The following is a 23,455-nucleotide window of genomic DNA, read 5'->3' as shown; positions in this document are numbered from 1 at the left end:
CGAAAACATAGTGGGTTTCTTGAAACGAGTGGGAGAGCGTGAAGCGTATCAAAGGGCCATGGCAAAGTCGGATCCGGGTATGGAGTTGGTTTTGGGATCAGCTCCGCCTTCGCAGCCTCTCATGTGAGGGCTGATGTCGCGGCGGCATAACTTCATTGCTCGCGGTGTAGGGGCTACCTTGATTTACATATGCAGTAGTTCAAACGATGCCATTGTGCTAAGCGCCATCGATTTTACGTCGCCATTTCAGGCTCACATAGAATAACTTCTCCCGTGCGATTATCGACCGCGTTGTGCACGAGTCCGGAACCCCGTGATGCGGGCGTGTCGGCGCCGACCCTCCGGCCTCGGTCCCGGCCTGCGCACAGGCCTACGTCTGTTGTGGAGGCCGTCTCGTCTCGGGGATGGTGTTTTCAGTTACAGCATCATGTTCAAATCAATATCACGGGTCTTTGGCGGACAAGTGGACCACTAGTCGGGGAAATGTTCGCACCTTTTTCCCTCCTTCTTGGCAGCGCCAGTGCTTCCTCACTGCGTTCGGAGATCCAACAAAGGCAGCTCCGAGGTATAACCTTCTGTCATGAAACTCCGAACTTACTCCGCACAATTTGTGGCGTTCTGCCTGCCTGGCGCTAGTTAAGGAACGCCTCATTTGCCCCCTCAGCGAAGATTCCCTTTGCCAATGTTCCTCCCAGAACTTCGACATTTTTCCTATTGATTTCACTGAGCTCTGTCAAAAGATTCTATCTCTCGTAACCATCACCAGAAATCACACGGTAGCTCCATCGACGTCCCAAACATGGCTGCGATCCAGAAGGATGCCGCCGCCATCAAGTGCGCCAAGCAGATGGATCACATCCCTTGGTGTGACGATTACGAGAAGATGATCTCAGGAATGCTGTAGGTATCTTTCGAGTCGCACTTTCTGCCTGAATTGACAGTTCTAGCTACAACTCGCTGGCGCCGGAGCTCATCGCCGGTCGCTTCCGTGCTCGGCGATTCATGCACAAGTATAACAACCACTTCCCCGAGGATGCTACGCCCGACACTCTCGTGAAAGAGCGAGAAGATATCATTCGCCAAATGTTCGGCAAAGTTGGCAAGGAGCCTTACATGGAACCGCCCCTCAACGTCGACTATGGCTGCAACATCACTATCGGAGACAACTTCTACAGCAACTTCAAGTGAGTTCGAATTGTATACAGTCCGTATTAAAGCTCACACTACATAGCCTGGTGATTCTTGATTGTGGGATTGTCAAGATTGGAGACCGTGTCCTGGTAAATTGTTCTTCTCAAGATGTGAAACCATTGACTAACTCATACAGTTTGGCCCTTCTGTTTCCATCTTTGCCGCGACTCATGAAGTCGAGGTGCAGTCTCGCCGAGATTTTATCGAATACGCCGGTTCAGTGACCATTGGTGACGACTGTTGGATTGGTGGAAATGTGACCATTATGCCCAACGTCAAGATCGGCAAAGGCTGCACAATTGGAGCAGGAAGCATCGTCACGAAGGACATTCCCGACTTCTCCGTCGCCATCGGAACCCCGGCTAGGGTTGTGAAGAAGGTCCAGCCCGTTGAGGATCTTCCATCCGAAATACCAGATGCTGAGAAGACTGCGTAATGGAAGGACGCAGCTTGTTGCGCCGTTTTTGTCTTGCTAGCCGTCCGACTTTCAATACACGGCCATGTGACCGGGCCGGGCCGAGCATCCAGGGTCCGGCCCCGCATTCATCATCACGTCATTGGTGGCACCGTCATTGACCTATTCTTCCCATCATGCCGAATCAAGGCCTCACCTTTTTCTGCAAACTTCCCTGCAAACCAAAGAGTCCCTCGTACTCTTTGAGTCAATCTTGAACGCGATTAACCATGAGCAACGTTGACCTCTCCATTCCAACTCATGCTACCGGCGCCGCCGCGAATTTCGCGGCGAAGCACGCAAGCAACCATGACTTGGCCTTCTATGGCGGCTGGTTTTGTCCCTTTGTCCAGCGCTCTTGGATGGTTCTTCACGAGAAGCGGATTGACCATCACTACAAGGAGGTGAACCCCTACAACAAGGATCCCGATGGTCCCAATAAAGAGTTTCTCGGCCTGAATCCACGCGGCCTGATCCCCACCATGGCTGTTCCAGCACGAGACGGAGGGGGGAAGGTCCGTCCCTTGTACGACAGCACCATCGTCTCCGAATATCTCGACGAGGAATATGCAGACGAGTCGAAGCATGGCCCTCGACTTTTCCCTACGGATCCTTACGAACGCGCAAGGTGCAGGCTCTGGATCGACCACATCAACAATAAGATTGTCCCAGGCTTTTACAAGTTCATCCAGCACACCCCCGAAAAGACCCACTCAATCGACAACGCGCGATCTGAGTTTCTGAACCATATCCGAACCCTAGTTCGTGAGATGCACCCTAGCGGACCGTGGTTCCTTGGCGAGCGCTTCTCCATGGTCGATGTGATGCTTGCGCCGTGGGCTATGCGACTGTTTTTGATCGACCACTACAAGCCTGGCGGTGTGGGCATTCCTCCTCCGACCAAGGAAACTGGCGAGCTCGAGACCTGGTCTCGATGGAAGACGTGGTTCGATGCCATCAGCGAGCGACAGAGCGTGAAAGACACACTGAGTGCTCGGGAGGCGTATGTTGCGTCCTACAAGCGGTACGCAGAAGACACTACCAATTCCTTGGTAGCGCAGGCCACTAGGAGTGGAGGACGGATGCCGTAAGTGCCTGTAATTGGGGTTTGGGATGATTGGAACGGAAACCAAGCCCGCTAAGCGGGACAGCATGTCAAGATCGGGATGACTCGAACGCGTTGTCGATGGAAATGCTGTTATTGATTTTCATAAAATTCGATCATGAACGCTCGTGGAGCGCACATTTGAAAAAATAAGTGATTAACAGTTTTCCCGCTAGAAAATCATTGCAAGGTTGAAGAAAAGGATGGTCCCATTACCAGAAGCCCCGGTATCATGTCTGCGTACCGTAAACGACTGGGTGGCTGTCATGCTTCAAGCAGGAGTACTGGCTTCAGGCCCTACATTCTTTGAACTTTCGCGAATAGGTACCTCACTCTCTACATTGCCTCCAGAAGCAGTCTCACCATATTTTTTAGCATCCTTGAGTCGTGCGGCCCTCTGATTACGGCTTTCGCTGGCCGGATCAAGGAAGGCTGAGAGAGTCAAATGCTGCCCAAGAGTATCACGGGGTGCAACTTACGTTTCTCGCCAAAAACGGTCGTCCTGATGCCCCTTCGAGGGGCGTCATACGTTCCCGGTATCACCCGATGAATTGTGGCCCTGTAAACGTCAGTCAGGGGCTAAGAGCCTGCTGAGTGGCATGGATGACCAACCTGTTATCCCACATAGCAACACTCCCAACCTCCCACTTCCATCGCACTGCATGATCGTCTGCAGAATGGATGTGGTAGGCAAAGAAATCCAACAACTTATCCGATTCGACCTTTTTCAACTCAGCGAATCCTGTCACGAAGCCCGGGTTGATGTTCAAAGCTTTCAGTCCAGTGACGGGGTGAGTGCGGACGGCAGGATGATGACTATCGATCGGTGGTCGATTAGGTCCCACTCCCCAGAGATCAATAATGCTGTCATATTGCAGTCGCGAGGTATGCACAGCATGCAACCCATCGATAAATCTCTTGTAGGCGTCGCTCAGAGCGTCATACAGGCCGTACTGTGACACCCATGCCGTGTCCCCGCCAACTGCAGGGTGCTCCTCCATCCGGAGTAGGGAGTACGACGGTGGGTTGATCTCGAACGATGTGTCGGCGTGGAAGTCGCCCGAAGGCCAGGGTGTGTAATTGAGGATTTCCCGATGATCTTCCGTACTTCCCTTAATCACAACATGCTTGACGTCCTTCTGAGCTGGATGCTTGTCAAGAACGCCGTAGTGCTCAAATAATTTTACTTGACCATCAGTCGTGAGGTCTTGGTTGCGGAAGAAGACAACACCTCGCTCTGTGACTAGAGCAGCGAGCTCATCCAGCTGTTCGAGGCTGAGTGTAGAAAGTTGAACACCTTCGAGGACGGTTCCAATCGACTCGGTGAGGTCGACTTGCTTAGCTACAGAAAGAAGGGCTCTCTTAGAAGGATCAGCGAAGTGAGCTCGGTCCTTTTCAGGCCTAATCTCTTCTCGGAGAATCTCGGGTGGTACATGTTCTCTAATCTTTCCTATAATATTTCAGAAGTGAGCACCACAAATTCTCTCTGAGAATACTTACTGTTGAACGATGGATGGAGAGTTATAGGAAACCCCGAGTCTAGAGATATGTGCTTGCGGGCCTCAAGCTGGGCCATCTTGTAGTTGCACCTATAACGTATCGTTTCAGATTATTCTTTTAGGGCTCCCTCGCTGGCTGATATGACCTAGAAAAATATTTGAACAGCAGCAAGCAGTTTCGCACTGATATCGATTTCCGTACTTCACTCTTGACCAGAAGCGAGATCGGCGCTCGAGCACGCGATGTGAAGTCGTGATCCACTGCGCGTGTCATGTCGCCATTTGCTGTCTAAATGGTGATGCATCAGGTAAAGAAGCAACTTCGCCCCTCGCGGGTCTCGGCATCTGTGCTGCTTTGAGCGATCCTGGATCCAATGTCGCATCGTCGAGCGTGGGGCACAGGTGCATGGCATATGCATTGCCTGCGCAACCAGAATATTCTCCCCGGCGTCCGAGGCGAGCCTCTTCAATTGTCCAATAATAGTGACTTCATTACCATGACGAATCTTCGATAGCGGATATCGGTGTCTTTGCCATGCACAAGACTCTGAGACTGATTCGCTCAAGTCGCGTTGCTGAGCGGCAGAATCACGGGTCTGGCCATGTGTTGATGGCGTGCGATGGCATCAATCCCGCTAAACCACTCAAAGGCTGCGACACCGCAGATAAGCATCACATCCCACGCGGAAAGTGGACGACCACGGGACTTAACAGGCCAGCCACATGGGTTTGCTTGAAGTCCGGCGCAATGGTGCAAGGAATTTAGTTGATATCCCATCGGAAATAGCGAGAAGAAGATCTAGCCTCCGCAAACCATATGCTTAAGATTAGGGCACCCAGACACAGAGACAAGGCATCGAACGTTGTTTTCTCTCCATAAGTTGAAACTACCTAATTTCATCATCATGTCTGACAACAACTACGAAGACAAGGAAGCCAAGCTAGTGGGTGTCCACGCTGTAGCCGATAGCAGCGTCGACTCCAGCGATGGCGAGACCAGTACACTCGAGTGGTCACCTGAAGAAGAAAAACGTCTTGTGCGGAAGTGAGGCTCTACAATAGCTTCGAGGCTCAGAATAACACGCTGACGAAGACAGGGTTGACTTTATTGTCATGCCATTGCTAATGTAAGCCAGATACTTTGATCTGATAACCGTAAACGACGTTGCAGCAAACTAATGTCCGAGTCAGGCTTGGGTTTTTCGTACTGCAACTCGATCGAGGCAACATGTAAGTCGTCTCTAGATTGCGCCCCTGCTGGGAAATTTCACTGATGTGCACAGCGGCAATGCTTTAACCGACTTTTTCTTCCGAGATGTCGGTATTACCCAGAATCAATTCAATATTGGCCAACAGTTGCTCTCACTTGGCATTGTTTTACTCGAGATACCATCCAACATCATCCTCTACCGCGTCGGGCCCAGTCTCTGGATCGGAACCCAAATCATTGCCTGGTGCGTACTGCGCCTTTAATCACGACAAAGTCAATCTTACTAAAGTGGTAAAGGGGGTTTGTTGCTACATTCCAAGCATTCCAAAAGGGAGTTGGGGCCTTCATGGCGACCCGCCTCCTGCTCGGGTATGTCGAAGTCCTTGAATTGCGTGAGCTTGCAAGCTGATGTATTCAGAATGTGCGAGGCGGGCTTTATCCCGGCAGGTTTGTACACTATCACACGATGGTATACGCAAGTCGAAACGAGCAAGCGCTTCTCGTGGTACTTCATCGGCAACATGCTAGCAGGAGCTACATCAGGTCTGATTGCCTACGGCATGTAGGTTTTCCACTGCGCCGTTGTTCTCGAAGCGTGCTCACTAATTCCAGTCTTCATATGAGAGGCGTCAATGGTCTCGCCGGTTGGCAATGGCTTTTCATCCTTGAAGGCATTTTGACACTAGCCGTGGGAATCACTTTCATTTCTCTTTTTCCACAGTCAACCAGTCACCCTGTCTCGCTGTTTGGCTACCGGTACTTCACGGAACGAGAAGCGCAGATTCTCACCGCTCGTGTTATTCGGGACGATCCTTCCAAGCGCCATGCAAAGCAACACGTCAGCCGAAGCGAGCTCAAGGACGCTGTGAGTTCGGAAAAGCCCTACGCAGCCTCGTTCCGTGCACAGGCACTGACAGAAATAGCTCACAAATTGGAGACTGATTCCCCACGTCATCACCACCATCTGCGGTCTTGCACCGGCGTCTGTCATGATGTCGTATGGACCCTCGCTTGTTGTAAGCTTCGGCTTTGGCAGGCTCCGGTCGAACGCAATGATGTCGATAGGCAATTGGTGCGCTCTTGTGACAAACTTGGCCTGGGGCTACGCAGGGTAAGACCATTCAGTGTTTAGAATGGGCGTCCACAGGGCTGACAGGATGCAGTGACCACTGGGGCCGCCGTGGGCCGTTGGTCTTCCTCGGTGTCACATTTTTTGCTGCCGTGGCGGTATGTTGCTTATACCCTTCATCGACTGATATCCTGAAGACAATTGCTGATCCTTGAAGATTGGTAACCGAGCTCTGATCTATTCCGATGATGCCAATGCCAAATTCGCGTTGCTGATGTTAGTCGGAGCCTTCGCGGCGCCATGGCGTAAGTCCCATGTTGCAGACTTGTGGAACAAAGGCTAATGCACTATCACGTAGACCCCCTCAACGGTTCTTGGATGTCACTTAATGCTAAGTCGGCGGGCGAAAGATCCATCACCTTTGCCATTCTAATTATGTCAGCCAATAGCAGCGGTATCGTTGGAGGACAGCTGTTCCAGCAGGAGGACGCTCCGCTTTACAGAACTGGCTGGTCGGTCATCATCGCACTTGTCTCGTTGGCTGTCTTCTCCTCGGCCGTGTCCAATATTCAGTACTGGGTATTGAACAGACGGAATGCTAAGAACGGAATAGACTATCGCTACAAGCTGTGAGGCAGGTCACGACTAATGGGCTTTGGGGAAGGAACTTGACGCTACCACGTCGAATGCGAGCCATATGCTCCTACTGGGCTCCATGACTCTTACGAGACAGCCAGAGTTACAATTGATTGGGAAAACCAAAATCCACCAGAGTTCGACCTGTATGCGGTGTTCAATGTTTTCTATAGGCGGCTTACACCTGCCGTCAGCAACGTATTATTAGCACTCCGAACTTCGGTAGTCTCGCGGGCCGGGGGCGCAATTTGCCAATCTCTTTCGTCAGCACTTGACAAACGCGAATGGAAATTCGGCCAATGACCATATATCCATATAGGCTGAGCTTCCCTGACACGCCCGCCCGGCCGGGCTGAGGATGACTTCGCCTGCCGTGGCACCACACAGACGGCGCTGGCAGAATGACGACCGGCTTCTAGAGGTCCCGCGCCGTGGCGGAACTCCATCCTTCCGATAGACAGTAACTTGACGAAAACGCACGGCGTAAGCAAATTCCATGTTCGATTGTCAATATAAGGAGTGATGAAGTCCTGGTAGTCAGTGGTTTCTCCTTTCAGCATCAGCTTCAACAAACAGCATAACAATTGTTTCCTAGAGTCTTTCCTAGTGTATTTCCTTCTGTTACCTCATTATTCTTTCGAGTCCCAAAAAAATTACCAAAATGGCCCTCACGTCTTTCTCTGTCGCCATGGCTCTGGTTGCTGCCGTCGGAGCCGTCCCTACTCCGACTCATCCCTCCGAGCCCTCTCCCATCATTGAGCTCACTGGTGTGACGCACACTGTTGTCGCCGGCCTCGGAGGCCTGCGCTTTGAGCCTGACAACGTTGTTGCCGAAAAGGGCGACGTTGTAGAGTGGCACTTCCTGCCTCGTAACCACGCAGTCGCGCAGTCCTCTTTCGGCGAGCCCTGCCAGCCCCTTGCCGATGGGACGTCGATCTACTCGGGCTTCAACTTTGCCGTTGAAGAAGGTCAGTCTGACAATGTCTTCCAGATTGTCGTAAAGCAGACAGAGACGCCCATCTGGTACTACTGCCCTCAGCAGAACGGTGACCACTGCAAGAACGGCATGACCGGTGTCATCAACCAGAACTTTGACAACCAGGATTTCAGCCTCCGGGCCCACCGCGAGCTGGCTGCCAAGGTCGACAAGTCGGTTATTCCCGCTGTCGAGGGCGGCGGTATCGTCATTCCCAACCCTAACCCTCTTTCCGGCTTCAAGCTCATGCACTGAGTGTCTGGTCCGTGTGAGGCAACATGCATATGGCGTATATGGGTTGAGAGGCTTATGGAGACGTTGGTTTGAACATGTCTAGGGGCACTCAGTGAGGGGCGTTACAATCTGCATTTCCAACATTCAAACACTCGCTCGGACATTAGTTTATGAAGATACAATACAAACAACGCTCCTTTTGTTAGAGCTGGTTATTGTGAGGCTTGGAATGGGAAGGCCGGACCAAGACATGTGTTGTGCAGGTCAGTAGGGAGGGGACTCCAGAGCCTCCACTCGAGGCTCGCTCTGGCGGGGTCCTGCTGTTCCTTGCCATGATCGGGGTCCCTCAGGCGGCCTTTCCAGAACCTGTAGCCGCGCCGTCTGGATTGACGATTCATGCACGGCCGACACACAAGAGCGAGAGATTGCGCATGCGGTTTGAAATCAGTTCATAGAGCCTATCATATCACGCCTTGGAAATCCGTATAGTACACACAAGCGGCCCAGCCACAGTCCAAGAACTCCTTGATCCTCACATGTATACCCGTCTCACTGCCCATATGTCGAAGGGGCAAAGCTGAAATCCACATCGAGCTCCTTTAGGAAGATATCGCCGAGGGTAGAGCCATCACGCATGTATATCCAGTTGCCGGCACCGGTGCCCTCCTTCTCGGCCTGTCCCTCGCCAAGGATGGCCCAGTCGTAGCGCTTCGGGCCGGAGAGCGGCGAGGAGAGCCATATCTGCTTGTTGGGGGGCTGCTTGTTGATGACGTAGGTACCGTGCTCCGGGGTGTTGAGGGTCAAGACACCCGCCTGTTGCGGACGTTAGCTTGGAGTTCCACGGCTCCTGTGGAGCGCGCGTCTGTCGCACCGAATACTCAACATCGAATCCCTCGCGGGTCTCGGCCAACTCCTCGAGCTTGGAGACGACAACATCCATGTACTGATCGGCCAGCTCGTGGTACTCGGCGTCCGTGAGCTCGGCGACGTTCACAGTGACGGGCGTCTCGGGGACGGTGGTGTCCTTGCCATGGGGTTCGCTGGTCTCAGGCATGATACCGCGGGTCATGGAAGAAGAGGTCGTGAAGAGCCTGCGGGCGGCGGTCGGACGGGCGAAGAAAGCATTGCGGGCAGACATGGAGAAGAGGGGACGGCGGGCGGCAGTCTGCGCAATGGACGAGCTGCGGAAGCCACGAGCGGCAGCTCTGGGGACCGAGGCGAGACTGGAGGGAGCCATTGTGATGGAAATCCAAATCAAGGGGTATCTAGTCGATAATTCAAGGCGTGAGCTGATGTTGGAGACCCAATGAACCGTGATCAATGTGATGTGGAAGAGCCGAGGATGGACGTGATGCATGCAACCAGAAGAGCAGCAGCTTCCCCACATGGAGGAGCTCAAGCTTCAGGTTCGAAGAGCTGTCAGTACGCATGTGGTCCGAGCGTCGGTGAAGTCATGTGCCAGGGACAAGCAGAGGAGGGAGTCTCGACCCCACCATTGATGATCACCGCGTGCTGGTGCTGACCCCGGAGACTCACTCGCCAGGGCCCATGTTGCGCCTCGGTGCTCGTTCTGTCTTCCATTACCGTGATGCAGCACCTCCATTCACAACAATGATCAACGCCTTTCTGGTCTTCAATGGCCAAGGTCAACCCCGTTTGACCAAATTCTACACCCAGCTGGTTTGTAGTCTCCGTGTGTCCGCCCACAAGGTACCGTGCTGACGCAAGCAACCTGCATAGGAGACGAGCATACAGCAGCGCCTCATCTCCGAGATATTCACGCTGGTGTCGAATCGCCCGTCAGGGTCCTGCAACTTCCTCCCGCTGCCACCTCTGCTGGCCGCTTCCGGCACGTCGCACTCGTCCTCGTCCGAAGAACAGAACGACGTACCCTCTCTCGTCACATACCGCAACTACGCGACCCTCTACTTCATCGTCATCTCGACGGCGACCGAGTCACCCCTCGCCCTGATCGACCTCATCCAGGTCTACGTCGAGTCGCTTGACAAGCTTTTCGAAAATGTCTGCGAGCTGGATCTGATTTTCAATTTCGAGAGTCTGCACGCAGCACTCGGCGAGATGATTGTCGGTGGCGTCGTCGTGGAAACAAATCTTGACCGCATCGTCGCGGGTGTGCGGGCGCAGGGCACCGTAGCAAAGCGACCGGTCAACGAGAGCAGGTCGACGGGTCTGGGGTCGGGCATGGGGCTGGGTGGTAACTTTGTGTGGCACGGCCGGTAGGACGACCGCGCGCCGAGGGATTCACGACTAGACGAACAAAATCAAGGATGAGCGATACCACGATGATTGACGGCTCGGCAGAGAACTAGAGCAAAAGATTTCAGAAAGCGCGCACGCATCTGTGCCAGCCTTCAATAGTATACATTGATGATTCCCACAGCGTTTCCCACGACGTGGGGAGAGACATGACGCCAAAAACTCCAACCATGTATATCCAACAGTCCATCATTTCGGGGTGTCTTCGCGAGCAGGTGGTGGCGCCGGCGCGTCGCTTCGTCGTTCGTACCGCTTGTCGGCGTCAATGGCCCCGAAGATGCTCTTGACGTGTTTTTGAAACTGCTCTTGTCAGCATGGAGGAGCCGTGGAGGAGCACTCGTCACGCCTACCTCGTCCGAAGCGCGATACTTTTGGCCGAAGAGATCGAGTTCCGAGAAGAACATGGCCGTGACGAAGACTACGAAGCAATCAGCACGTGCATCACCCCATTGGAGGGAGACAGGTCACTTACCTGTCACAGTTACCAGCTGGACGATCTTGACGGCCTTGTTCCACCTTGGTCGGGCATACTTGAGGGCGACGCGGCGCTTGTACTTCTTCTCGAAGCGCAGCTGGGCTTGCGGCGTCAGCTTGGTGAAGTCGGGCGGCCACACCTTGCGCAGCTGATGGAGATTGCCTGTCGCATTGTAGGTCGACTCGGTCGCCTGTGCAGCGCGTCGTATTAGCGTTGAGAGCATCGTTACGTCTGTTGCGATGGCTTCGGGCTGGTCTAGTTCTCCAGTCACTATCCGCCTCGGGGATCAGGGTCAAGATTCAGAAAACGCTCGGCCCCAGTAGGTCGCCGAACATGTGGGTCGCCCCGCCCCCACATCCGTGTGCCATGAGCCTTGTCCCCAAGTCGCCCTCTGTCAGACCCTGACTGCCTGACGCACGTAGGTCCCAATACAGAAACGTAACAATCTGCTTCTCTATTGGTATGGTATTCGCGGTGGCCTCATGATTTCTTTCAGACTTTAACAGCCACGTCCACATACGATAAGAAAAACGAAGCCGCCCTGTTCCCAGAGCATTGTTTTGGCTGGTTCCTCGCTTGGGTATGATAGAAGCAGTACGGAATCAAGGGGAAATGGCGTCCCCATGAGCACCTCTCCATTCGTATGTCATTTTTCAACGGATAACGATCTATCTGTCAGATAGCCACCGTCTGAGCATATCCCGACATGTCACGCGGAGTTTAGGAGAGACACTTTACCTCGCAGTAGTCACTCAGATCCGAATCATCTTACAAAAAGAAAATACACACAATCTAGGTGCGTAACTTGTTTCCCAACATGCATCTACGGCGGCACAGTATTTCGCTGGGCCGGTCGTGCTGCGGTTCTTGGAGTGACATCGAGCATGGCTGTGTGGCAAGCTTAAAATGTTTGCTGACAGCGAAGAGGCAGATCTCAAGCATTGCAACTATCTTGGTGGTATAGGAACAGGTCAAGCTGGATCCGAAGCGACTGGCCATTCACTTCCATCTGCCCCGTTTCGTCGCACAAGTTTTTCATCGTGGCAATCAAAGCCGCCCATTGCGAGTCGTTGGTGGGCATTTGGCTACTGAAAGAGCCCTTGAGGCTGGGGCTTGGAATCGAAGCAACGCCTCGGGTTTTCGCTGCTGAAGTTCCCCTGAAGCCGATAATAAGACAAGGCAGTGGTTTGTAATCCGCATGTCAGTGTAGGATGAAAAAGTGAATGGTGGACATAATGTCAATCATTCAAAGGGCGATGATCAACGACCAGTGCGCGAAGGGTGATGAAACACTACACTCGGGGACACCACGGCGGAATGACGAGTTTTATGATCACTTCAAACTACATAACCCTGCCGATGGCAGTCAAAGCTGATAGCCTATGTACATGTATGAACATGACTCGAACCTGTTGACTTCGAAAACGCTGGATGCGCTCGTGCCACACGACGCTTTCCGATCTTTTCCTTTTCCAGTAACAAAACCCGTGAAGTCTTTCGCCGACCCGGCCTTCAGTTCTTCCTGACACTTGTTTTCCACGGAACTCATGTCATATTACACCGATAATTTTTGATGACTTGGGTCTTCATTAGTGTCAGAAATGTGTTGATTACCAACCTCATCATGATTGCCAATACGATACGTCCGCGGACTGACTTTGTTGCCGGAACGGTCTCGTTGCGTCTCGGCTGGCCGTGGATGTGTAACAAAGAAAATCGGATGATCCATGGCCAGAAGGAGGACGTGCCCGGTGACAGCAGCAATGACTTCGCTTCGACGGAAGATCCGCTGAGAAATGTCGATCTTGCTGACAGCTCCGCGAGACTCTGGCTATCTGGTCAGCATCACGAAGCCTTCTGTGATCACAATCAGGGCTTGCGTCCATCACGTCGCTAAAGTTCTATCATTGCCTTTACGTGAGACTAGGGGATATACGGCATATTTCTTGCTTTGCGTCTGAGCGACATTTGTGCTCAAGGCGAACAATATGACCGCGGAAATGATACATATCTCTGGTTGAACCCATGAAGGCGATGATACTGCGTGGGTTGCGATCATGTTCTATCGCATCACTCATGATGGAAAAATGTCTTGAGTGTGCGTTCCACAAACATTCTTCACCAAGTTTCTCGCCGTCGGTGTCCATGGCGATCAGGCTGACAGGGTCCATACTCATCGCTTGTTTACGGGAGCATGGATTTGGGCATATCTGGGTCTTGGTGTGTCAGTATCTCGACTTGAAGTCCAAGCCATCTAGTGGCCTCGTAGCCGAGCGCTTCTCCGATGTCGACAAAGCTTTCAATGCCCGTCCACATCGCTGATGCTAGATATTGACATAAGGCTACTGATACATGTCTGTTGCGCGTTCACCGTCATGTCTGAGATACAACGCAGGTATGTGACGTAAATCTCTGACCGTCTTGTTATGATGACTTCGAGGAGGAACAATAATTGCTGAATAACACCCAAGCCCGAACCATGCCCTGTGACCACTAGGCGCCACGCCAAGGCCCCCTTTTTGATGTCACATTACGGTAAAGCCTGGCAAGAAGCTTCATCACAGCGCCGAGGTGGGGGACTAGTCGATTAAGAAGACTTACAGGGATGTGATACGTGCCCCCCTTGATATTTGCTGTCGATCAGGCGGCTTTACTCTGTTGTTTGGTGCTGGGATACAGCTAGCAGCGTCTCAGTCCCGATTTGCCCAAGGATTCGCCCACATGCTACACTGCGGCTCCACTACGACACCTGTTGTTGCGAGCCTTTGATTATTTTGGTTTTACTCTCAGCTTCTCCTTTCCTCATGTTCGAGAAGATCAGGGGTTCACTTCACATCATTTAGGCGCTCGCCATCAGTATCAGGCTCTGCTGGCTCAGAGCGATATTTTCCTTCTCTCCAGCATAGCTCAACTTTATTCCAATCTGACTTCCTTTCGCATCCTCGTTGTCTTCCCGCCTTCAAAGTCTATATGACCAGCAGAAGAAGGACGCTATCGTTCTTTCTCTCAGAGACGAAGCCAACGCCTTCGGAAGCCCTCGAGTTTTAGTGTAAAACGACTTGCGGGCACTTATATTGCTGGTCAAAACTTCGTCGAACACTCAAGCCAGTTGCACAGCAGTCGACATGCCCCTCATCAACCTCTCGCTTATCAAGAAGCAATTTGTTGCCGAAAAGTTAACCTTCCATGTCATCTTCTGGGGCTTACATTGGGGTGTCTTTGCGTATGGATGGTGCGTTCCTTTCCGAACAGCATGAGTGTACGGCAGCGGTTAGCTGATGACGCATTTTTTTAGGTACGCACAAGCGAACGAGCCCCGACTAGCACCCTTGAATGCTCTTCGATTCTCGGTCTGGACATCGCGCGGCGCTGGGCTGGTCCTTTCGTTCGACGGGATGCTTATTTTGCTTCCCGTATGTCGCACCCTCATGAGATGGATTAGGCCTAAGTTGCGATGGCTGCCTTTGGACGAGAACTTGTGGTTTCACAGACAGTTGGCATATGCTATGCTTTTCTTCACGCTTCTGCACACGGGAGCACATTATATCAAGTGGGACATTCCGAACGCGAGCGATATTGATCATGATAGCTAATCGAGATTTCACTAGCTTTTTCAACGTTGAACGCCTCCAGCTCCGCCCTCAGACCGCTATACAAATTCACTATACCGAGGCCGGTGGTATCACTGGTCATGTTATGTTGTTTTGCATGGTTATGATGTATACCACTGCGCATAGCCGCATCCGTCAGCAGTCTTTCGAGACTTTCTGGTATACGCACCATCTCTTCATTCCATTTTTCCTTGGATTGTACACCCACACCGTTGGCTGTTTCATTCGGGATACCACGCAACCTCTTTCACCATTCGCGAAGGACTACTATAAGCATTGCATTGGGTACCTTGGCTGGAAGTGGGAGCTCTGGACAGGTGGCTTGTATGTGATCGAACGTATCTACCGTGAGGTCCGCGCTCGCCGCACCACTGAAATTACCCGTGTAATCCGTCATCCCTATGGTATGTCGTCCAGTCCATTTCGCTTAGACATCACTAATCACTCGACAGACGTCATCGAACTTCAGTTCAACAAGCCGTCATTCAGATATAAGGCTGGCCAATGGCTGTTCCTACAGGTGCCGTCAATCTCCAAATACCAATGGCACCCCTTCACGATCACCTCATGCCCGCACGATCCCTATGTCTCGATACACGTTCGTCAAGTTGGCGACTTCACTTACTATTTGGGTGATGCTGTTGGCGTCGGGGCTGGCTCCTCACAATCGAAGCTATTGGAGGACAACGACCCATTGGCGCTTTTTGAGGTCGTCCTACAAATGGGGCAACAAATGCCGAACGTGCGCATCGATGGCCCCTACGGTGCTCCTGCGGAGGACGTCTTCGATAACGAAATTGCCGTACTCATAGGCATGGGTATCGGCGTGACTCCTTGGGCATCTGTCCTCAAGAACATCTGGCACCTGCGTCGAGGCCCTAACCCTCCGGCGCGTCTTCGGCGGATTGACTTTGTCTGGGTTTGCAAGGACACTGGGGCATTTGAATGGTTCCATAACCTCTTGTCCTCGCTGGAGACACAGTCAGCCGAAGCCGCCAGCCGACCTGATGGCTCTGGGTTCCTCAACATTCATACTTATCTCACGCAACGATTGGATATGGACACGACACAAAACATCATTCTTAACTCTGTTGGTGCCAAGCTCGATCCTCTGACTGAGCTCAAAACACGCACCAATTTTGGCCGGCCCAACTTTGACTCGCTCCTCTCTGACGTACGAGATGGGGTGTTAGATCGTACCTACCCGAACGGCCTCGAGGGCAGAACGACAGTTGGTGTTTACTTTTGTGGACCGTCAGCAGCCGGTAAGCGATGAAGGATACCTATTGCTCCTGATAGCATTACTGACCACTTGACAGCTCGTGAGATCAAGGCGACTTGCAAAAGCGTGACAGTGCCCGAAGTCAATTTTCGCTTCTGGAAGGAACACTTCTAAGTACCGCGGCTTGGACTTTCGCAAGAATGGGGGTGGCCTAGGTTTACGCAGCATTGATACCATCTGCGACTGGTTTCTAGCCGGAAATCCATTGGAACTTCGGGCTTTCATAGACGACATTTTACATACTTCATCTATGTCATCTCATGGCACATTACGGGTGGTCTCGACCTTTGTTAAGACCTCTTCGTGTACGGTCTGTGTAGTTGTAGAGTGGCGAGAACGTTGCAGCAAAGGTAGCCCGGCTTGTATGAGTACAGAATGTCGGACGGGTCAACGTACCCAACCAAGATTACAAATTGAGTTCCAATGGTGGCACAATGTGTAAGAAAATTGCTATGTAAATTACTTCTTCGAGCACTCTTGCAATGTATTGCAGCATTGACACCCAACTAGTTTGCGGCGCGATGGCGTGAGCATGGTAAACTCGCGCAGGAGTTCTTCTCATCGACGTGCCAAGCTGCGTGTAGTCCTTGGCAGTTACGATATTATCCTTGCGGCCTCCAAGCGACGCCTCGATTGCTATAATATTCGTCATCAGGGCGTCTCCGTACTTGGGCCAAATGGGTCGGTCACGTTGCCTGTGTAGCTTTTAAGCTCCGACTACGACCGGAAATTAGGCCTCGTACCCCACAATCATATCATGAGTGAATGTTTACGGCCCCTGTATTCTTCCCTCAACCGTCTCTCCGTCGTGTAAGCTACTACTCAACAAAGCTAGGCCGGTGCTTAAGTCATAGCCTCGGGCGTGCCAATTTGCTCCACATTAAGCGCGCGCGGTACTTGAACTTAGCCTGCTGAGAGGAGACCAAGATCACTTCTCCTCCGGATGAGCACGCAGCAGCCGACACCAGGATTTACATACTGGCTGGGAGGCCCAACTTGCAGGGCTAAGAATTGGTCAGAAGCGTCATCATACTTCATTAATCACACGGGAAAAGCTCCTCGATTCTCCTTAGTACCACTCGCTTGGGGATCGCTTGCGGTCACGACGAGAGTGGCAGTAGATCCAGTGCAATCTCAACACCAGTTGAGGATGACAAACTACATTCGACTCATGGCCAGGCGTGACTCTGTGCTTGATCTGACGAGATAATAAGAAGGAGTCTCCCCGCACCGATACGAATGCCCAGCGCACATTGACAAGTTTCTCATCCACACCGGATTAATCACGAGATTCGCAAAGCAAAACCATGTATTGGACTTTAAGCCTCGCCTTGGCCACATTAGGCCAGGCCTATGGGTGCTGTACCCCAGAGCGTGGCATTGATGCTTCAACCTCAAGCCCTCTCACGGCGCAAACCCTCCTGAGTCGAGGTATCGAGGCGCTCGGAGGGTCGGAAAACATGGCCAACATTACAACATTGACATACGTAGGCGGAGAGTAATTGCATCCATTCAAATCGGAGTCAGGGGCGCGCAAGCTTACGAATTACATAGTATCTACCGAACAAGGTCAATGCTGGAAAGCTACGACCTCGTTGGGGTCGACATACCCTTCTCGACAATCGGCAACCAGAATGTTTCCTTCTCGTTTGATGGCCCGTCCATCAAACAGAGAATTGAGAGGAACCATCAATTGGGTCGTGAGTCCAGCCACTTGAATATCATGTGGGCGCTTTCTCACCCCTTCTCAGCGTATTGGGGCTTTGCTCGAGCCGCACTCCAGCCAATGGACTTTACTCTAGTCGTGCATGGAGGTAATCAGGGGTTCGCTTCAGTTGTCGAGGGCAGCGCCTCTCTCTTTGCCCCCGGAGCACCGGCGTCAGGGTTCACAGATGGTAAGAAACCGCTGCGATGACTCCATGAGACTGCTAGGAGCACCTGTTTGACATTCCCAGGTCTTCTGGCATCCTACCTTATTCGTGAAGCGCATAGGCTGTCTGCTGCTCGAGGTACGTTTGAGTTGTTCCCTGGCCAAGCAATCACAGTCACAAACGCTTACAGCCGCAGATGTTGTCAAACAATCGATTGTCTCTTCGACGGGAGAAGATAGATACACACACGTCTTTGCCTGCAGGTAAGCACCATTTATAAGACCCCTTGTCGTGTTCAGCAGATCGCTCGCTGACTGTTCAAGTTTATGACGCTGTTCTCGGTCTATCGGTCATTTTTGATCCCGCAACTAACTTGCCTTACATGATTCGCTCCTACGAGAACCATGGAGTGATTGGCAAATCGACGCAGGACTTGGTCCTTCAGCATTACACCGCTGTGAACAACGTCATGTTCCCAACACGTTTCAAGTCTATTTACAACGACCACAATGTCATCGCAGACTTTACAGTCCGGGAAGTACTCATCGACAGTGTGGCCAGCACCGCCTTCGAAGTCACTGGCGATCTTAGGCCGGATAATGTGCCCACCAACAGTTCGCTCTATAGCTCTACGGAAGTCGGAGAGTTCTTCGAGAGTGCTGTCTGGAGTGGGGAGTATCGTGGAACCTTTGCGAATATCAAGGCGACCAATCCATCTCCCGACCTTCCGGGGCTCTGGCTACTGGTCGTTGAGGATGCCAACCTCTATCGACAGATTGTGTATGAGCTCGACGACTATGTTGTCGTGGCTGATTGCCCGCCTCACCAGAGCTTGCTGGTGATTCGCTGGGTCAAGGAGAAGCTTCGGAAGCCTATCAAATATGTCTGGGTAAGTCGCGGGTGACTTCTCCTGATGCGATCGATACACTGACCACATCACAGCCCTCGCATCATCACCATGATCACATCTGGGGCATCACGGACTATGTCAAGGCTGGGGCCAAGGTCCTCACCGTCGATATCGCGCGCGACTACTACTCTGCCATTCCTCGGGACAAGTTTGTTACGTATAGGTCAGTCGTCGATCTCCTTCAGTTGCGTTTCTCAGGATCTGAGTTCTAAGATATTGGCCCCGCAGCACAAAGAAGCCGTTTATGCTCCGGGACAAGAAGATGCAGGTGGCTTTTGTGCACATGAAGGAATCCACCCACGCCGCCGACTACTCGTACGCTTTGGCAAACGTCGCGATGCCCTACGGCCAACAGCCCTGCTGTGCTGTTCAATGCGGACGACTACAACCCCATCGCGGGCCTTGAAACCGGCGACCAGGCTACTCTCAGGGTTGCTCTCGGGGCATTGGCCAACGACGGTGTTCCGAAGGACGTGATGTAAGTCCCAATAATACTATGCCGAAGATGTGCGAATAATATGCGTACTGACTCTTCCTAGTTGGCAACCCGCGCATGGCGAATCCGTGCCTCTACCGACCCTGACGAATGCCACGGGTTACATGTACCCAGAACTCACAACTGTGGATTTTGCCTATCTGCAGAAATGCTAGAAATTCAACGTGTGCCTTCCGCAATTCGGGTTGAACGCCATGCTTCAGAATGACATTTGATCCTGTCTTTTGACTTGCCGGGTCGAACAAGGCATTTCTCGAGTCTGGCAGAGACGCTGCTCCGTGGAGGAGGGGACGCTGGCCGGGCATCTACTGTCTCAACACCCTAGGTAGTTAGAAGTAATGGACACGGTCTGAATGACTGCAGTAGCCTCGGCTGCTATTCTGCGTAAAAAGAAGAACAGACAAACAGCATTCTGGTGACCCAGTGACCAGCATTGACTTGGCCGCACATTCTGACCCACAAATGTCGGCTGACTAAGGTGGCATATCCCAGCAGCCAGCACCACTCTCTTGCTCTCGATGGCTGCCGATACCCCGCCATCCACCGCGGGGCACATTTTGCTCGACCTCCAAAACTTCACGGTGCTCCGATTCGTGACTCAGGTGGACGAAGACGACAATAATTCACGATTCTCCGAACACCAAGACTGGCTACCGAACCTCGAGGTCCTTTGCACCCGCATTGACATCCTCCATACATCACCCGCCATGGCGACGGCCGACCCAGCCAAGGAAATGGAGAATCTCCAGATCTCCAAGACCAAGGAGCTCAAGGGCACCGAGAAGCGCGACACACTCATTGCGATTGAGAAGAAGTACCAGCAGCAGTGGGCCCGACAGCAAGATCTTCGAGACTGATGCCCCCTCGATTGAGGAATACCCCCTCGACTCCATATCCGCCGAAGAACTGCGCGAGAAGCACCCCAAATGGTATCGACACCAGTCCCCGCAGACGCCGACGACGACGAGTAGGTACTGACCGGTCCAGGTTCGGCTGCATCGCATACAGCTACGTCAATGGAAAACTTCATGCCGGCCACGTCTTCTCCCAGAGCAAGGTCGAGTTCGGTGCTGGTGTACGTCTGTCGGCCCCGTCGGCAAGAGTCCTGCTAAATCATCACAGACCGCGCGCATGTCTGGCAAGCGTGCCCTGTTCCCCATGGGTTGGCACGCGACCGGTATGCCCATTCCCGCCGTTGCCGACAAGCTGAAGTACGAGATTGAAAAGTTTGGCCGCGACTTTGAGGGATACAAGGAAGAGGAGGAAGAGGCTGAGGAGCCGGCGCCGGTGACCACTGTGAAGCGCGACGATGTCACCAAATTCACCACCAAGAAGAGCAAGGCCACGGCCAAAACGGCCAAGGCCAAGTACCAGGTGTGTGATGATAGGCCGTGGTGCTGTGGACTCTCGGCTAACAGTTGCAGTTCCAAATCATGCAGTCCATGGGCATTCCCACTGAACAGATTCATCTCTTTGCCGACGCCCAGTACTGGCTCACCTTCTTCCCCCACCTCGGCCAGCAGGACGTCACCAGCTTGGGCTTCCGCGTTGATTGGCGCAGGTCCTTCATCACGACCGACATCAACCCCTACTATGACGCCTTCATCAGGTGGCAGATGAACCGCCTCAAGGAGCTCGGCAAGATCAAGTTTGGCAAGCGTTACACCGTCTACTCCATCAAGGATGGCCAGCCCTGCATGGACCACGACCGATCCGAGGGCGAGGGTGTCGGTCCTCAAGAGTACACTGGTCTCAAGATGAAGGTCCTTGAATGGGCGCCCAAGGCCAAGGAGGCTCTCGAGAGCAAGCTTCCGGCCGATGCCAGCGTCTACCTCATCCCCGCCACCCTCCGCCCCGAGACCATGTACGGACAGTGCGCTCTCTTCGTGTCGCCAAAGATCAACTACGGCATCTTCAAGGCCTCCGAGAAGGAGTACTACCTCGTCACGCACCGGTATGTTTGCGTCCTTCTCACGTACCGAAACCGATAGAATGCTGACCTCGCTAGCGCCTCGCGCAACATGGCCTACCAGGGCGTCTTTGCCAAGGAGGGTGAGATCGAGCACCTTACCGACATCTCCGGTGCTGATGTTGTTGGCTCCCTCGTCAATGCGCCCCTCTCTGTTCACTCTGAGGGCGTTCGTGTCTTGCCCATGGACACCATCTTGCCTTCCAAGGGCACGGGCGTTGTGAGCTGCGTTCCCTCCGACAGCCCTGCGGACTGGATCACCCTGATGGACCTTCGCAAGAAGGCGGCGTACTACGGCATCGAGCAGGCGTGGGCTGAGCTCGACGTCGTGCCCGTCATCGACACCCCCATGGGTGACCTTATTGCCAAGAGCCTCTGCGAACAGCTCAAGATCGGCTCTCCCAAGGACACCGTTCAGCTCGAGAAGGCCAAGGACACGGCGTACACTGAAGGGTGAGTTTGCTTCCACGGCGGCTGCGTATCGACATGGACTAACAGGCGCAGCTTTTACAAGGGCACCATGAAGGTGGGTGACTACAAGGGCGAGGCTGTGGAGACCGCCAAGCCCAAGGTGCGAAAGCAGCTCATCGACGGCGGACTCGCCTTTGTCTACTCGGAGCCCGAGCGCAAGGTCATCAGTCGTTCTGCCGACGAGTGTATCGTCGCCCTGATGGACCAGTGGTACCTCGACTACGGTGAGCCTACCTGGAGAGACCAGGCGCTCGAGTGGGTTGCCAACGCCGACGGCAAGGGACTCGAGACCTTTGGCAACGAGACGAGGAACGCGTTCGAGGGTGTACTGAACTGGCTGAACCAGTGGGCGTGCGCGAGGAGTTACGGCCTCGGCACCAAGCTGCCGTTCGACCCCAAGTTCGTCGTGGAGTCGCTCAGCGACAGCACCATCTACATGGCCTACTACACCATCTGCCACTTCCTCCACGCGGATATCTACGGCAAGGAGCCCGGAACGCTCAACGTCTCGGCCGACCAAATGACCGATGACGTGTGGGACGCCATCTTCTGCCGCCGCGAGCTCGACGACGAGGTCATCAAGGCGTCGGGTATTTCGAAGGAGTCTCTGCAGACGATGAAGCGCTCTTTCGAGTACTTCTACCCTCTTGATCTGCGATCCAGCGGAAAGGATCTCATCGGCAACCATCTCAGTGAGTATCATTGTGCCCGCAGATAAGAGAGTAAGCTAACAGCGCAGCCTTTTTCCTGTATATCCACATTGCCATCTTCCCTAAGAAGTACTGGCCCCGCGCCATCCGCACTAACGGCCATCTCCTGCTGAACGGCGAGAAGATGAGCAAGTCGACAGGCAACTTCATGACCCTCGAGGACATGGCGAAGAAGTACGGCGCCGACGCGTCGCGTATCGGTCTCGCCGATGCCGGTGACACGATGGGCGACAGCAACTTTGAGGAGGACGTTGCGAACCAGGCAATTCTGCGTCTGCACACGGCGCGTGGTATGTGATCGGCCTCGTCTTTAAAGGATGATGCATTGCTGACACTTACAGACTGGTGCGAGGAGACGGTCAAGAACAAGAGCGAGCTGCGCACGGGCGAGTACAACTACTTCGACGAGATTTTCAACAACGACCTCAATGCGCTTGCCAAGGAGACGATTGCGCAGTACAGTACGTGGTAGTCCGGTCTTTACGATGGAGGATAGCAACGGCTGACATTGACACAGAGGAGACTTCCTACAAGCTGGCGCTCAAGGCTGGTTTCTACGAGTGAGTCAACCCTCCATTCCATCATGCAACAGGCATGTTGCGGACTTGGATAATGCTGACTTGACAAGCCTCAACAACGCACTCTCGTTCTACCGTGAGAGCACGGCCAGCTCCAAGATGCACGTGGACCTGGCGATCCGGTTCATCGAGCTGCAGTGCTTGCTGATCGCCGTTATCGCGCCTCACTGGGCGGATTCCGTGTGGCAGGAGATCCTTCAGAAGCCGCAGTCGATCCAGCTCGAGCTGTTCCCCGAGGTGCCGGAGACGGACGCCTCGCTGACGGCGGCGCGCAAGTACATTGCCAGCACGGCGTCGAGCGTCAACTCGGCCGAGTCGCTGCAGATGCGTAAGAAGGCCAAGGGCAGGGAGGTGGCGTTCGACCCGAAGAAGCCAAGAAAGCTGACGATCACGATGAACGAGAAATTCCCCCGCGTACCAGGAGCAGCTGA

The 23,455-nt window shown here is 53.2% G+C and overlaps 12 protein-coding genes across 12 annotated transcripts in view; 9 read left to right on the top strand and 3 right to left on the bottom strand.

The window, feature by feature from the left end:
• Window positions 1-662: 662 nt before the first annotated feature.
• Window positions 663-1,627, top strand: VDBG_05737 (galactoside O-acetyltransferase; the record flags this gene model as incomplete). The annotated part of the gene is made up of 4 exons (XM_003004578.1): window positions 663-900; window positions 948-1,184; window positions 1,232-1,280; window positions 1,328-1,627. The coding sequence occupies 4 exons, from the start codon at window positions 800-802 to the stop codon at window positions 1,625-1,627; spliced, it is 687 nt and encodes a 228-aa protein (XP_003004624.1).
• Window positions 1,628-1,822: 195 nt separating this feature from the next.
• On the top strand, window positions 1,823-2,915 carry VDBG_05736 (glutathione transferase omega-1; the record flags this gene model as incomplete). The annotated part of the gene is made up of 1 exon (XM_003004577.1): window positions 1,823-2,915. One exon carries the CDS (start codon window positions 1,876-1,878, stop codon window positions 2,734-2,736), a length of 861 nt encoding a protein of 286 aa, XP_003004623.1.
• A 106-nt stretch (window positions 2,916-3,021) lies between these two features.
• Window positions 3,022-4,326, bottom strand: VDBG_05735 (alpha-ketoglutarate-dependent sulfonate dioxygenase; the record flags this gene model as incomplete). Its single annotated transcript, XM_003004576.1, has 4 exons — window positions 3,022-3,182; window positions 3,230-3,309; window positions 3,363-4,200; window positions 4,251-4,326. 4 exons carry the CDS (start codon window positions 4,324-4,326, stop codon window positions 3,022-3,024), a joined length of 1,155 nt encoding a protein of 384 aa, XP_003004622.1.
• Window positions 4,327-5,154: 828 nt separating this feature from the next.
• VDBG_05734 (alternative sulfate transporter) lies at window positions 5,155-7,161 on the top strand (the record flags this gene model as incomplete). Its single annotated transcript, XM_003004575.1, has 10 exons — window positions 5,155-5,294; window positions 5,347-5,376; window positions 5,421-5,479; window positions 5,565-5,703; window positions 5,757-5,828; window positions 5,878-6,021; window positions 6,084-6,324; window positions 6,570-6,686; window positions 6,746-6,833; window positions 6,887-7,161. The coding sequence occupies 10 exons, from the start codon at window positions 5,155-5,157 to the stop codon at window positions 7,159-7,161; spliced, it is 1,305 nt and encodes a 434-aa protein (XP_003004621.1).
• A 664-nt stretch (window positions 7,162-7,825) lies between these two features.
• On the top strand, window positions 7,826-8,395 carry VDBG_05733 (conserved hypothetical protein; the record flags this gene model as incomplete). The annotated part of the gene is made up of 1 exon (XM_003004574.1): window positions 7,826-8,395. The coding sequence occupies one exon, from the start codon at window positions 7,826-7,828 to the stop codon at window positions 8,393-8,395; it is 570 nt and encodes a 189-aa protein (XP_003004620.1).
• A 413-nt stretch (window positions 8,396-8,808) lies between these two features.
• On the bottom strand, window positions 8,809-9,611 carry VDBG_05732 (mitochondrial iron uptake protein; the record flags this gene model as incomplete). Its single annotated transcript, XM_003004573.1, has 2 exons — window positions 8,809-9,187; window positions 9,246-9,611. The coding sequence occupies 2 exons, from the start codon at window positions 9,609-9,611 to the stop codon at window positions 8,924-8,926; spliced, it is 630 nt and encodes a 209-aa protein (XP_003004619.1).
• A 374-nt stretch (window positions 9,612-9,985) lies between these two features.
• On the top strand, window positions 9,986-10,615 carry VDBG_05731 (AP-3 complex subunit sigma; the record flags this gene model as incomplete). Its single annotated transcript, XM_003004572.1, has 2 exons — window positions 9,986-10,054; window positions 10,115-10,615. 2 exons carry the CDS (start codon window positions 9,986-9,988, stop codon window positions 10,613-10,615), a joined length of 570 nt encoding a protein of 189 aa, XP_003004618.1.
• Window positions 10,616-10,840: 225 nt separating this feature from the next.
• VDBG_05730 (conserved hypothetical protein) lies at window positions 10,841-11,349 on the bottom strand (the record flags this gene model as incomplete). Its single annotated transcript, XM_003004571.1, has 3 exons — window positions 10,841-10,951; window positions 11,002-11,069; window positions 11,124-11,349. The coding sequence occupies 3 exons, from the start codon at window positions 11,347-11,349 to the stop codon at window positions 10,841-10,843; spliced, it is 405 nt and encodes a 134-aa protein (XP_003004617.1).
• Window positions 11,350-14,312: 2,963 nt separating this feature from the next.
• On the top strand, window positions 14,313-14,405 carry VDBG_05729 (NADPH oxidase; the record flags this gene model as incomplete). Its single annotated transcript, XM_003004570.1, has 1 exon — window positions 14,313-14,405. The coding sequence occupies one exon, from the start codon at window positions 14,313-14,315 to the stop codon at window positions 14,403-14,405; it is 93 nt and encodes a 30-aa protein (XP_003004616.1).
• Window positions 14,406-14,834: 429 nt separating this feature from the next.
• VDBG_05728 (NADPH oxidase) lies at window positions 14,835-16,133 on the top strand (the record flags this gene model as incomplete). Its single annotated transcript, XM_003004569.1, has 3 exons — window positions 14,835-15,141; window positions 15,190-16,002; window positions 16,057-16,133. 3 exons carry the CDS (start codon window positions 14,835-14,837, stop codon window positions 16,131-16,133), a joined length of 1,197 nt encoding a protein of 398 aa, XP_003004615.1.
• A 1,193-nt stretch (window positions 16,134-17,326) lies between these two features.
• VDBG_05727 (conserved hypothetical protein) lies at window positions 17,327-19,012 on the top strand (the record flags this gene model as incomplete). The annotated part of the gene is made up of 6 exons (XM_003004568.1): window positions 17,327-17,517; window positions 17,574-17,719; window positions 17,771-17,914; window positions 17,975-18,028; window positions 18,214-18,779; window positions 18,833-19,012. The coding sequence occupies 6 exons, from the start codon at window positions 17,327-17,329 to the stop codon at window positions 19,010-19,012; spliced, it is 1,281 nt and encodes a 426-aa protein (XP_003004614.1).
• Window positions 19,013-19,814: 802 nt separating this feature from the next.
• Window positions 19,815-23,455, top strand: part of VDBG_05726 (leucyl-tRNA synthetase) — a gene marked incomplete at both ends in the record, with an annotated part of 4,087 nt that continues 446 nt past the window's right edge. The window contains 9 exons of the mRNA XM_003004567.1: window positions 19,815-20,122; window positions 20,170-20,371; window positions 20,419-20,670; window positions 20,721-21,250; window positions 21,305-21,718; window positions 21,770-22,428; window positions 22,476-22,736; window positions 22,788-22,907; window positions 22,981-23,438. Coding sequence (XP_003004613.1) covers window positions 19,815-20,122; window positions 20,170-20,371; window positions 20,419-20,670; window positions 20,721-21,250; window positions 21,305-21,718; window positions 21,770-22,428; window positions 22,476-22,736; window positions 22,788-22,907; window positions 22,981-23,438 — 3,204 coding nt within the window. The remainder of the gene's footprint in view (window positions 20,123-20,169; window positions 20,372-20,418; window positions 20,671-20,720; window positions 21,251-21,304; window positions 21,719-21,769; window positions 22,429-22,475; window positions 22,737-22,787; window positions 22,908-22,980; window positions 23,439-23,455) is intronic.

This window comes from Verticillium alfalfae, genomic scaffold (genome assembly GCF_000150825.1).
Source record: "Verticillium alfalfae VaMs.102 supercont1.6 genomic scaffold, whole genome shotgun sequence".
Classification (NCBI taxonomy): domain Eukaryota; kingdom Fungi; phylum Ascomycota; class Sordariomycetes; order Glomerellales; family Plectosphaerellaceae; genus Verticillium; species Verticillium alfalfae.
Note: the sequence above shows the minus strand (reverse complement) of the source record. Positions and strands in the feature narration are given on the sequence as shown.